Here is a 14,790-nt window from a genome sequence, read left to right as displayed (position 1 = left end):
TATTCTTGTAACATTAGATTTTTTTTCCACATAATTAAAAAAAATTTACAACATAATAGTACGACTTTAAAAAAAAAAATGTCTTTTTTCTTTAATATTTCAACTCTGTGTTACTAAAATGAAAGTTATGGCTGATTTTTAAATTTTTACTGTTTTTTTTTTCTTTTTACTTTTCTTGTTAAATTATACTTTTAGAATGTGCCACAGGCTGCACTTTGGACACCCCTGCTTTAGGACATTAGAGTACTTGAGTAGAGTAGAGTAGAGTACATTAGAGCACTTAAGCGTGGTCCGAATACAAGTCTGTCATCACATGGCCCAAAAGTGACATGGATAAAAAATGGCAGAGTCAGCAATAAAATGGAAAGGAACGTTCCAACCACTCACGTATTGCAATCAAATTGATTTGTAGGTGCCTTTCTGGCCTCTCAAAGACACCGTACAAAGCAGGATAAATACAATCAGGAATAAATATCTCACCTGGTTGCCTCCCTGGCCGTGACAACCAAACAGGGAGAGGTGGGCACCAGTGGGACTGTGATCCGGAGCGTTGTAGTCCAAACATTCCGAGTTTATTCCTGAGCTGCGCACCTGGTGGGAAGGAGTAGCAGCATTTTACACTTTCAAATTTCGCAGCGTGCACCACTTACATTCACACTCAGCATCCCCTTCATTGCACAGTGTAATTACAGTACAACCAGCACATCCAGCACAAGAGATGGTGTTGCTGAGAATAAAGCAGGAACAGCATCAAGCAGTACACTCCTGATCAAAATCTTAAGACCAGTTGAAAAATTGCTCGAATTTGCATTTTGCACATTTGGATCTTAATGAGGTTTTAAGTAGAGCTACAATATGTAAAAACAAGAAGGGGGAGTGAGACAAAAAGCATTTTCAAAAAGTAATTAATTGAAAACAACAATTAAACTGAAATAAGTTGTTGATCAGCTGATCAAAAGTTTAAGACCACAGGCTATAAAAGCCAAAATCTGCTCAAAATGTTCATTTTCGGTCAGGCATTCACACTGTCATGCCCTCCTGATGGTAAAGCTAAGAAGCTTTCTCTTTTTGAACGTGGTGGGAGCTGCATAAGCAAGGCCTCTCGCAGCGTGCCATTGCTGCTGAGGTTGGGAGCAGGAAATCAGTCATTCTACATTTTTAGAAAGATCCTGAGCATTATGGAACAAAAAAGTCAAGTGGTAGACCCAAAAAAAAAAAAAAAAATCACACCTGCGCTGAGCCGGTGGATCCGATTGGCTGTCCATCAAGACACAGGGCGGTCTTCCACCCACTTTAAGGTCCTTACTGGTGCCGACTGCAGCACAATAACCATCAGACGGCATCTGAGGGAAAAGGGCTTAAAAAACGAAAAAAGGAATTCAAAGACCTCGTCTCCTTCAACGCCACAAAAGTGCCCGTTTAGACTTTGCCAGGCAGCATCAAACATGGGACATTGAAAGGTGGACAAAAGTTTTATTCTCTGATGAGAAAAAATGTAACCTTGACGGTCCAGATGGCTTCCAACGTTACTGGCATGACAAGGAGATCCCACCTGAGATGTTTTCTACCCGGCACAGTGGAGGGGAGTCCATCATGGTCTGGGGTGCTTTTTCATTCAGTGGAACACCGGAGCTTCAGGTGGTGCAGGGTCGTCAAACGGCGGATGCTTACGTGCAGATGTTGCAGCGGGCATCCCTCATGACTGAGGGCCCTCGTCTGTGTGGTAACAGCTGGGTTCTTCAACAGGACAACGCTGCAGTTCACAACGCTCGCTTGACCAAGGACTTCTTCAGGGAGAATAACATCACTCTTTTGGACCATCCTGCATGTTCCCTTCATTTAAATCCCATAGAGAACATTTGGGGATGGATGGCAAGGGAAGTTCCAGACAGTTGATGGCCTTGGTGAAGCCATCTTCACCACTTGGAGCAATGTTCCCACGAGCCTCCTGGAAACACTCGCATCAAGCATGCCCAAAGCCATTTTTGAAGTGATGAACAAGAACGGTGGAGCTCCTCATTACTGAGTCCTACTGAGAACATTTTTTGTTCTGGTTGGGAGAGTTTTTTGTTATTTTTTGAGTGATGGTCTTAAACTTTTGATCAGCTGATAAACAGCCTATTTCAGTTTAATTATTTTCAATAAATTACTTTTTGAAAATGCTTTTTGTCTCACTCCCCCTTCTTGTTTTTGCGTATTGTAGCTCTACTTAAAACCTCATTAAGATCCAAATGTGCAAAATGCTAATTCTACCAAATTTTCAACTGGTCTTAAGATTTTGACCAGGAGTGTATCAAAAAAACGGTATTGATGACTACAAATATAGACAACCCCCACCACCGGTAGCCCACCAGACATCACAGTATCACAAAGCTCAATTCAACTAAAATAAAGTAACACTACCCCAGACATGTCCTAGAGAGGGAATAGGAAGGCGTTTGCACTAAGTCAGGGATGTCCAAAGTGTGGCTCAGGGGCTATTTGTGTATTTTATTGCCCCATGGCACATTCTAAAAATATAATTTCACAAGACAGCTAAAATAGCTAAAATAGCAAAATGTCATCATTTTAAGTGAATAATGTAATATTATGACCAAATTTCAGTCATTTCAGTAGCATGAAGTTGAAATATTCAAGAAAAAGTTGTAATATTATGGGAAACAAACAAAACAACAAATCAAGTTGGGGAAAAAAAGTTATGTTATAGGAATAAAGACAAAATATTTTGGGAATTAAGTCGTACTATTACAAGAAGAAAATAAACAAAATTTATTTCAGAGATGAATGTTTAAATATTTGGAAAATAAACAAAAAAACAACAAAAATGGGGAAAAAGAGCAGACCTAAGTTTATATTAAATAATGTATACATATGGTTAAATATATATGCACAATATGGTTATTCCCAGCTTCAATGCGCCCTGATTAGCTTATTTTAGCATAACCATTGGGTAATATGTAGCCCCATGACATAGCATGCGTTGTGCTTGTGTTAGAGTGGTTAGAGTTGACGACCCCCTCTTCTTTAGTCCTGTGTGGTTGAGTTGCCATTTCCCGTGCCACTCAACTTACGTTTGAACTTCTTGCTCCGTTTTTCTTCGTTTTACTACACGTGAGCACTGGCGGGGGCACCAGTTGAATGCTGCGCATCCATAAATGTGAATGTTTTGCCACCCGTGTGGTCTTTAGCTAGAACTGCTGCTGTTATTATCCGTGCCCACGTTGAGTGTGCCTGGTTTTTCTGGTTTCCCGACAATGACGCAAAGGTGATGAGTGGAGGCGGCATGCATGAATAAGAGACACTCACAGCGCCGTGCCAGCCCTCCCTGTCCTCGGGAATGTGGAGGTCAGGGTAGATGTTGTTCAGGTACCAGTGGAACGTGTTGCATTTCAGCCGCTCCCTCAGCAGCAGACGCTCAGAGATGTCGCCGTACGTCTCCTGAGACAGGACTGCATGATTATAACTCATCATCATCATCATCATCGTCATGGCTTCCGCACACACACACTGATATGATGTGACAATACTGTGTGGTACTTTTTGCTCCAACAAACCAGCATAGCCAGTGGAACCTATCAGAACATCCATTCTCCTGGTGTGTAAGCGAGTGTAAATATTGAAGGGCCGTGTGTGCGAAGGTGCACAACTCCCACCTGACTAATAAAATCCAACGCACACTCTGACGCTTTGAGCAGAACTTTCTGCGTTTGAGGATGGACGCCCTTTTGTCTTTTGTGTAAACGCTGAAGGACTGCGGAAGTCATTCCTCACAAGGACATATTAACATGAACAATTGCTTTTTCAATCTTTACACCAAAGGAGGGGCGGGTTGGTTGCTCGTAGAAAGACCTGGCATGCTTTTCTTTTGAAGGACTGACTTTCCCTGCTACAGGATGTGCTGCAGTTGCCCTAGTGCTGTCGAGTGGATCGTAGAGGATAGTTTTTTGTTTCAAATTAGTTAAAATACGGGAAAAACTTGGGGAACTGTTCATTAGTATGCCAAATTTCATTATGTATTTTAAATAATATATTAAATCATATTGAAATAATTTAATATAAAATATAAAATGCACATTTGAATATGTTAACATTGAAATATAACAAATATAAATATATGTATGTGTTAAATATATGTATCTATATTGTATATTTATATTATTTTGTATATATTCACATAAAAGAAATATACAATCAAATAAATATATCAAGTTTCCTGTATTTTTCATGTATTATACATTATAAACAACAAATTAACATTTAACTACATTATTTACATATTATATATATATAAAACAAATTATATTTTAAATATATTGTATTTTTATAATATGTATAATTATACTTAATCTATTAATATAAAAGACAAATTAAATAAATATAAGTTTTACTGTATTTTCAATTATATAATCTAAAATTAATTACTATTTAAATATTTCAAATATAAAATATTTGAATATATATTAACATAAAAATATATAATTTAAAATGCACTTCTATTAATATATTTATATACATTAAACTATTAAATAAGTATATTATGTTCCCATATTGGCTGCACGGTGGTCGAGTGGTTAGCACGTTGGCCAACACAGTAACAGCTTGGAGATCGGGGTTCGATTCTCCCCTGGGCATTTCTGTGTGGAGTTTGCATGTTGGGTTTTCTCCGGGTACTCCGGCTTCCTCCCACATTCCAAAAACATGCAGGTGAGGTTAATTGGAGACTCTAAATTGTCCATAGGTATGAATGTGAGTGTGAATGGTTGTTTGTCTATATGTGCCCTGCCATTGGCTGGCGACCAGTCCAGGTGTACCCAGCCTGTCGCCCGAAGTCAGCTGGGATAGGCTCCAGCATGCCCCCGCGACCCTAATGAGGAAGAAGCTGAATAGAAAATGGATGGATGGATGTTCCCATATTTTCATGTATTTTACATTATATTAAATTCAATATTTTAAAGTATTTATATAAAATATAAAACGTATATTGTTAATCAAAAAATATATATGTTGAATATATTTTGACCGTAGATTATTTACAAGGTAGGTGGTTACAAGGTGCTTCGCTCATGTTTTCATTTGGCCGGTAGCGCACCTTCCTGGCGGCCGGGTTCCTGTGGTAGAAGTGCTGCTTGTACGAGTCCATCCACACCTCGGCTGCTCGCACCGTGTTCTGCAGGAAGTTGGGCCGGGCATAAGGGGCCTTCTTAGGGAAGACGTGACCCACGTGGGAGCAAGGGTGGATCTCCAGGCTGCCCCCGCACTGCCACACCTTACACACACACACACACATTTTTAATGAGTATAAGTAGATTCTTTTTTTTCCAAAAAGCCACTGCCGACAAATTCAGCAACTTTTTCTACACACCTTTTGGAAACTGAAATGAAGCAGTATCGCTCTTCTCAATGAGCAGCGGGTCCAACTGTGTAGGGATGAGCGAGTACACCACTATCTGTATCTGTATCTGTATCTGTTCACCCATCGAAATGATCTGTACTCGGAGTGGGTGGGGCATCAACATAAAGTAGGCGTGGTTTCACTGAAAATGGGCAGGACTTAAATCGGTACATTGAGTCTGAAATTGACAGGGATTGATTTGATATGTGTACTGTGCATGTGTGTATCTGAGTGAAGTTGGTGATTCATACAAACATCTATTGATGGCAAAAAGAGAAATCTGTCAGCCTTGTTCACTGTAGCTTTCTCAAAAGCAGCGTGTTCAGTACTACAACCAAAATTTTCCAAATTATAAACAAAAAGATGACAAAAAAAATCCAAAAAACGCAGTGACTGATGCACGAGCTGTCTTGCTAAATGCACCGCGTAGCTACTTTTCGAAACAAGTTTAAGATTGCAATGTGCATACTGCAACTGATTGAGAGGGGTGTAATATTTGACTACGATTGTGTACAAAATGTATTATGATAGCCACACAGGCAGAATGTTTGATGCAGGTGTACCTAATGTTGTGGCCAGTCAGTGCACGTTCCTGTTACCACTGTCTGTGTAGTGCCAACTGAAAATTAACAAAATTCTTGTATTGGATGTAGCACGCCTGTTTTATGATGACTTTATGGAATAAGACGAAAATACATTTCAAGGAAAAAAGTGGTCATGCTCCACCAATTGAGTTGCATACAGTAAGTGACTGGCGCAAGACAAGCCTGCACAGCGCCGTCTTGCTAAATGCACCGCGTACTTCACCAAACAAGTTTACCAAGTAACTTTAGATGCAAACCGAAATCGAGGCCAGCTGAGGAAAACCTACTAAGGTGGAGGCAACGCCACCTGAGCCGTTTTCAACTTGCCAATTGCACCGTGTACGTGAACGAGGCACCGCTCAGCTCCTTCAGTATGTGGCTCCAGCCTTGGGAGGGGCGGTCGCTGTGTGTGACTGGCCAATCACAGAGCGTGAAGACTGAAGACAATGAGGATTTTCTTTCATCACGATTACGGATAATGACGAGATGTACCCATTTCATTCTCGTATTCGGAAAAAATGCATTATCTTTAACGGACAATAGTAACGAGTACAGTGCTGTGGCCGCCCCCCCCCCATCTAAAAGCACCCACGGGTACAGTAGCTCAGTCTTGACTTTTTGTCTCCCACAACATTATTCCTCTTATTGTCCTGTACAAAGACACACATTTTAAAAATATATTTTAACAAGAAAGTAATAAAAACAACAGCAAAAATGGGAAAAGAACAAAGTCAAAATAGTAAGAGAAAAATGTTTCAATCTAACAGAAAAACAACATCATTTTAGGAGCACAGTGTTGAAATATTAAAGAAAAAAGATGTCATAATATGAGGAAAAACAACAAATAAAGTGATTTGGTTGACGAAAAACTTATGTTAACAGAATAAAGTCAAATCATCATGGGAAAAAAGTCATAATTACGAGATGAAAAAAGAAGAAAGTTAAAAACAGCAAAAATGGAAAAAAACAGCTGTAATTTTATGGAAATAAAATCAAAATATTAATTGAAAAAAGTTGCAATTTTATGAGAATGATGTCATAATGTTATGAAAAACAGAATTTTAGCAGCATAGATTTGAAATATTAAAGAAAAAAAAGTTACTTTTTTAAAGATTCGTAATATTATGAAAAACAAACAAATCAAAAATAAAGTTGTCTTATTGCAAAATTTCGTTGCGGAAGTGTCAGGAATTGTGTGCTGCTTTGCTGCCACCTATCTGCCATCTGTTGCAGCACACCGCAATCATGAGATAAAAGAGAGAAGAAGCAGATCTAGCGGTGGCTCGAGGAGTTCAGGTCGAAGCTCACCGGATTCGGTTAAAACCATGGACGGTGCCGTTTCTGTACAGTCGCCGATATCCGGAGCTGTGAGTTTTGTACCCACCTCTCCGCCGCCGAGACCTGACGATGAGTACATGCTCTATTGGAAGCGTCAACTGAGTAATGCATGTTGGTGTACAAATGGGGAAAGCTACAAAGAAGTTCCAGGAAATCGTGGAAAAGCAAGACAATAGCATAGCGCAAAAGCAAGAAGCTACCCTAGCACAAATGCTACTGAAACTCCACAAGAAGCATATTGAGGACAAGGTAACGAAGCTGGATATCATGCAAAAAAAAATATGGGCTCCCTGCAACAAAACATGGGCTCCTTAACGAAGAAGGTCCCGGACTTGACGGATGAAGTTCAAGGTCTGAGAGTGGAGAACAAAGAATTACAGGAAAGTAACGCAGCACTGAGAGACAACTCTCAAAAAAAAAAAATAAAAAGAGTGAAGAAAAAGACAATCATTGAGCAATTGAAAACCACCATAGATGACATGGATCAGAACACGTGAATGAATGATGGTCGTGACGGGGCTTCAGATCAAACCTAGGTCCTATGCCAGGGCAGGGGCGAATAAAGACAAACCAGATTGAATGGATGTCGCCTCAACGAAGCAACAAGTTGTCACCTTTTTGCAATCTAAGGAGGTGGATGTAGACATCCAAACTATTGACACTTGTATCCATCCCACTGTATGGCAGGAACTGTTACGCTTGCGTGTGTGGAGGACCACAGAATGCGGAGGCAGGGTGAGCGAATGACAGTTCTTCAAGAGACTTTCATCGTGGAGGTAGTCACAGGAGTGAACAGAAACGCTGGGGTCCGCCGCTTGCGGAGCGGACAAGGATTAACTGGAACACCTCAGCTGTGGAGACGCCAAATCTGGAAGAGCTTGAGCAGTTTCACGAACCGCAAGTGCACTGTCTGAGTTGACATGGAAGGAACCGGCGCCTCACAGCTGCCTCTACTATGTGTTAAGTAGGGGGAAGGACTACTTAGCTGTGTCCAGTTGTCCCGGTTCCTGCTGCACGCCCAGCGAGAGAACAGGGCACAGCAGCAGGTGACTGTCAGAGGAACGGCACTACACCCGTCATCATCGTCAAGTTCACTAACAGGAAATTCAAGACTGCGCTGTTGAAACAAGGAAAGAAGTTGAAAGGAACAAACGTCCAAATGAATGACAACCTGACAAAGCGCAGGAAGGATCCAAGGAACATGGAGTGCAAAATCTTCATCAAATTAATTGGTGGACCGGAGGCCAGAGTTCTTGTTGTCAAGGACATCAAGAACTCTGGACATCAAGAATATATATATATATATATATATATATATATATATATATATATATATATATATATATATATATATATATATACACACACACACACACACTGTATATCCGGACCCAAACTTTTTTTTTCGCATCATAAATGACTGTTGTTATTATACGGAGGAGCAATACAACAACAATAACAGCAATAAGTTGTCCATTATCCACATAAACAGCAGAAGCATGTATGCAAACGTTAACAACATCAAACAATATTTGAACCAATTCAAGGAGCCCTTTAAAAAAGTGTAATCTCAGAAACTTGGATCAATGCCAACAAAGGTATGGACTTTGATCTGGAAGGACATGAAATGACCTGTATAAAGCAGAACAATTCAAGTGGAGGAGGCGTGGCTGTGTACATGGACAAACATCTGAACTACAGAATGGTAAAGAATATGTCATTTGTTGTTGACAACATCCTAGAATGTATAACGATTGAAATCTGTAAAGAAAAAAGCAAAAATAATAATAAACTGTGTGTATATCGAACTCCAAAGTCAAGGATTAGAATGTTTGAGTACTGCATTAAGACAACATGTGCAGACATAGTTCAAAAATTATATGTGGAGACTTCAATATTGATCTTTTGAATCCACGTAAGTACAAGGAAATAGACGACTTCACACACACAATGTCCAGTTTGAGTATATATCCTAAAATGATGAGACCAAGCAGAATAACACTGTGCCACACTTTTCAATAATATACTTGTATTCATCAATGACTTTGATAATAACACAATTAGTGGCCTGTTAATTAGTGACATCAGTGATCATCCTTAAGTGTTTAGAATTACAATCAACATTATAAAAAAAAAAGTCAGGAGGTGGCTAAAAAGACTTTTCAAAGATGTGCACAGAGGATAGCGTCAGCACTTTCTGGAAAGATCTACAACAGGGGTCGGCAACCTTAAGCAACAAAAAAGCCATTTTCCCTCCTCTTTCCCTCCTCCTCCTCGTAAAACATTACACAGCTTATAAACTTGTCAAAGTTGTAATCTTTTTTAAATGTTACCTGTTACAGCAACAAAATATACTGTAAATAAATGTGCATTCTAACGGAATCAAAATGGAAACAATTAAAAGGGTTATCAATGAGATTGTGGAACCGTTAACATATATTAGTAACTTATCATTTCAGACTGGAAAAATTCCTAACAAAATGAAAATGGCTAAAGTGGCCCCAATTTTAAAAAATTGAGATAGACATCAATTTACAAATTACCGACCAGTTTCCTTATGAACCCAATTTTCTAAAATTATCGAGAAGCTATTTAATAACATGTTGGACAAATGTATGAATAACAATGAATTACTAGCAGGTAGTCAACACGGATACAGAGCTAACATTTCAACTTCGATGGCACTGATCAAAATCACAGAGGAAATTACTAACGCTACAGACCACAGAAGGTGTGCAGTTGCAGTATTTATGGATCTGACAAAAGCCTTCGATACAATTAATCACATTATTTTAACAACGAAATTAGAAAGGTACTGCAAGTTTAAATATAACGTGTGGAGTACCCCAGGGGTCAATATAGGGACCAAAACTGATCAATTTGTACATCAATGACATTTGTAAAGCAACAAAGGACTTAAAGTTGGTATTATTTGTGAATGATACCACTGCCTTTTGTTCTGGGGAAAGCACACAAGAACTAATTAAAAAGGTCAAGGATGAAATGGTCATATTAAGTCATGGTTTGATAAAAACAGATTATCCTTGAACTTGAGTCAAACTAAAATAATGCTATTTCGAAATAGCAGAAATGATACGTACTATTAAATACAAATAAACGGAGTGGATATTGAAAGAGTGAAAGAAAATAAATTTCTGGGTATCATCAGAGATGAAAAAATGAGTTGGCAATCTCACATCAAAAATATACAACAAAAGGTGGTGAGAAATACTTCAATATTGAAGAAAGCAAAATTTGTTCTTGATAAAAAAAAAATCACTCCACACTCTTTACTGTTCCTTAGTATTTTTAAAAATGACAGATATTAAAATTTGCTGCTAAAAAACTGCTAAAATAATGCATAAAGTATTTCTCTATGAGAGAGGATAAATATGATCTTATTAAGTAAGGACCTGAAACATCGCACCAAGACGAGCAAATTCAAAAACAATACAAGCAGTTGATGTTTGCTAAATATCAGGGAAGAAGAGTCTTGATTACTATATGTATTGTTCTGTCATGCTTGTTTTATAGGTGAAATATGCCTTTTCACCTGTGCAGCAAAGTGGATCATTAACTTTAAGACATGAATCAGGTGTACTTCAAACTGAACCTTTGCACATTTGCTTGGTATTTATGGCTTTGGAGGGCAGGAAATGACTTGAAAACGTAACCAAAATTCATTTTGAATAATAATAATAATAATAAGTGTACCTGACAACAAATATATCAATGTGGCGATAAATAAATAAATAAAAAATATGTACAGTATTTAGAAAAATGATAGAGGGAAAAAAACACTAGATAGTCTAAGACGTTAAATACATAGAGTACAGGCCAAAGGTTTGGGAACACACAACACAAACCCCATGGTCCCAACCCCATGAATAGGGCAAGAAATTCCATTAAGTAACTCTGACAAGGCACACCTGTGAAATGAAATTTCAGGTGACTACCCCATGAAGATCACTGAGAGAACACCAACGGTTTGCAGCGCTATCAAAAATAAAATATATGTCTAAAATATAAGACATATTTAGAGTTATTTCACACTTTTCTGTTAAATACATAATTCCACATGTGCTCATTCACAGTTTTGACAATCTACATACAAATAGTCATGAAAATAAAGAAAATGCATTGAAAGAGAAGGTGTGTGCAAACCATTGGCATGTGCTGTACATCTTGGTAACAAAGCAAACAAATAGTCATTAATGTAAAATCTCCTAACATTCAACACTTTATTTGCTTTTCAGTGTGGCCTTAATCCTTCTTAGTCATGTTCTGATTCAGAAAACGCTGCAGGCCAATAAAAATCGAGACGTGAGCCACCGCAGGCTGCTAGGCAGGACTTGGGACACTCTTGCTTGAGAATGACTTTTTCCGTTATAGAAGCTTGATTATTCTTTTTATCTTGCCAAATGTGTGGCAGAAGGCCAAAGCCAAACTCACCCGAAAGGAGAGCTCCAGGTTTTCTCCGCCCCACACCTCCATGCCAGTGTCGTAGGTGCCCAGGTGCTCAAAGTAGGCCTTGCTGACCGCAAACAACCCGCCCGCCATGGTCGGGGACCTGAGGACAGAAGCACACATAAAAATATGATTAGGGTCGACTAAAAGGTATTCATTCATTATTTCAAGATACAAAAAATGATAGTTTCCTAGTACAGTGGCAGCTCTGTTAAGATGTAACGGATAGCGGAAGTCTGCTGACGGAGGTGGACGGTGCCTTTTAGAAATGTCTTCTTTTCCTTTCGGCTTGTCCCTTCAGGGGTCGCCACAGCGAATCAATTGCCTCCATCTAAGCCTGTCTTCTGCATCCTCTTCTCTCACACCAACTACCTTCATGTCCTCTTTCACTACATCCATAAACCTCCTCTTTGGTCTTCCTCTAGGCCTCCTGCCTGGCAGTTCCAAACCCAGCATCCTTCTACCTATATATTCCCTATCTCTCCTCTGGACATGTCCAAACCATCTCAGTCTGGCCTCTCTGACTTTATCTCCAAAACCTCTAACATGTACCGTCCCTCTGATGTACTCAGTCCTGATCCTATCCTTCCTGGTCACTCCCAGAGAGAACCTCAGCATCTTCATCTCTGCTACCTCCAGCTCTGTCTCCTGTCTTTTCCTCATGGACACTGTCTCTAGACCAAACAACACCACAGTTTTGTACACCTTTCCTTTCATTGTAACTGAAACTCTTCTATCACACCTGACACTTTTCTCCACCCGTACCATCCTGCCTGTACACGCTTCTTCACCTCTTTCCCACACTCTCCATTGCTCTGGACTGTTGACCCTAAGTACTTAAAATCCTCCACCATCTTGATCTCTTCTCCCTGTAACCTCACTCTTCCACTTGGGTCCCTCTCATTCACACACATGTACTCTGTCTTACTGCGGCTAACCTTCATTCCTCTCCTTTCCAGGGCAAACCTCCACCTCTCTAGCTTCTCCTCCACCTGTTCCCTGCTCTCACTGCAGATCACAATGTCATCTACAAACATCATAGTCCATGGAGATTCCTGTCTAACCACGTCTGTCAGTCTGTCCATCACCATAGCGAACAAGAAGGGGCTCAGAGCTGATCCCTGATGCAGTCCCACCTCCACCTTGAACTCCTCTGTCACACCTACAGCACACCTCACCACTGTCTTCCAGTCCTCATACATGTCCTGCACCGCTCTAACGTACTTCTCTGCCACTCCAGACTTCCTCATACAATAGCACAGTTCCTCTCTGGGCACCCTGTCATAAGCTTTCTCCACATCTACAAAAACACAATGCAGCTCTGTCTGGCCTTCTGTGTACTTCTCTATCAACATCCTCAAAGCAAATACTGCGTCTGTAGTACTCTTTTTTTGGCATGAAACCATACTGCTGCTCACAAATGCTCACTTGTGCCCTTAGTCTAGCTTCAACTACTCTTTCCCATAACTTCATAGTATGGCTCATCAGCTTTATTCCTCTGTAGTTGCCACAGCTCTGCACATCTCCCTTGTTCTTCAAAATGGGCACCAGCATACTTCTCCTCCATTCCTCGGGCATCTTTTCATTATCTAAGATCCTGCTGAACAACCCAGTCAGAAACTCTACTGCCACCTCTCCTAGACACTTCCAAACCTCTACAGGTATATCATCAGGACCGACGGCCTTTCCGCTCTTCATCCTCTTCAATGCCCTCCTTACTTCATCCTGACTAATCTTTGCTACTTCCTGGTCCACAAAAGTCACCTCTTCTAGTCTTTGTTCTCTCTCATTTTCCACGTTCATTAGCTCTTCAAAAGTATTCTTTCCATCTTCCCATCACACTACTGGCACTTGTCAATAGAATTCCATCCCTATCCTTAATCACCCTAACCTGCTGCACGTCCTTCCCATCTCTGTCTCTCTGTCTTGCCAACCTGTATAGATCAGTCTCTCCCTCCTTACTATCCAACCTAGCATACCAGTCATCATAAGCCCCTTGTTTGGCCTTTGCTTCCTCTACTTTCACCTTACGCTGCATCTCCCTGTACTCCTGTCTACTCTCCTCAGTCCTCTCAGTGTCCCACTTGTTCTTAGCTAACCTCTTTCTCTGTATACACTCCTGTACCTCCTCATTCCACCACCAAGTCTCCTTGTCTACTTTCCTTCCAGATGCCACACCAAGTACTCTCCTACCTGTCTCCCTGATCACATTAGCGCCTTTTATAAATGTGAACAAGCTTATTTGTCTCCTTGAGTATTCCAGCAAAAGCCTTTAACACAACGAGCAGGCATCCAGCCAGCCATTCATCCATCCATTTTCTATACCACTTATACTCATTAGGGTGGCGGCGGTATGCTGGAGCATATCCCAGCTGACTTTGTGCGAGAGGTGACGTACACCCTGGACTGGTCACCAGCCAACTTGCAGGGCACATATAGACAAACAATCATTCACGCTCACATTCATACCTATGGACAATTTAGACTTGCCAATTAACCTAACATGCATGTTTTTGGAATGTGGGAGGAAACCGTAGTATCCATAGAAAACCAACGCATGCGCAGGGAGAACACAACACATCGCTGACATGTTCAAGCTGCATAAGCAGTCTCGGCTCTGAGAAGCTCAGGGAGTGGTCTCCTGCAGGTGCACAGAATCAGGACTAAACACGGTGAGACTGCCAAAATCTGGAACAATCTTCCAGAAGATGTCCGCACATTCTCAACTTTGGCAATGTTGAAATCCAACCTGAAAACACTTCTATTTGACTGTGCTTATGACAACTGAAAGTATTCTATCAGCACACTTCTTTCTTAATCTTTTTTGTTTTCTGGAATGATTTATGGAACTTTATTTAATGATTTTAGAATGATTTTATCTTTTCACGGAATGATTTTATGAAGTGATTTTACCCTTATTTTCTGTAAAGCACTTTGAATTACCTTGTGTATGAATTGTGCTCTAGAAATAAACTTGGCTTGCCTCATGGTTGATCTATCTTAGGCATG

General features: G+C 40.1%; 1 protein-coding gene across 3 annotated transcripts in view; it reads right to left on the bottom strand.

Moving 5' to 3' along the window:
• The window catches only part of poc1bl (POC1 centriolar protein homolog B (Chlamydomonas), like), a 30,022-nt gene that overhangs the window by 5,289 nt on the left and 9,943 nt on the right, over window positions 1-14,790 (bottom strand). For all 3 annotated transcript variants that reach the window (XM_054763040.1, XM_054763042.1, XM_054763043.1), the window contains 4 exons: window positions 11,767-11,884; window positions 5,090-5,266; window positions 3,307-3,438; window positions 481-591 (listed from right to left, as the gene is read on the bottom strand). In XM_054763040.1, the coding sequence (XP_054619015.1) occupies window positions 481-591; window positions 3,307-3,438; window positions 5,090-5,266; window positions 11,767-11,884 (538 nt within the window). The remainder of the gene's footprint in view (window positions 1-480; window positions 592-3,306; window positions 3,439-5,089; window positions 5,267-11,766; window positions 11,885-14,790) is intronic.

The sequence above is a fragment of the Dunckerocampus dactyliophorus genome, chromosome 20 (genome assembly GCF_027744805.1).
Source record: "Dunckerocampus dactyliophorus isolate RoL2022-P2 chromosome 20, RoL_Ddac_1.1, whole genome shotgun sequence".
Lineage (NCBI taxonomy): Eukaryota > Metazoa > Chordata > Actinopteri > Syngnathiformes > Syngnathidae > Dunckerocampus > Dunckerocampus dactyliophorus.
Note: the sequence above shows the minus strand (reverse complement) of the source record. Positions and strands in the feature narration are given on the sequence as shown.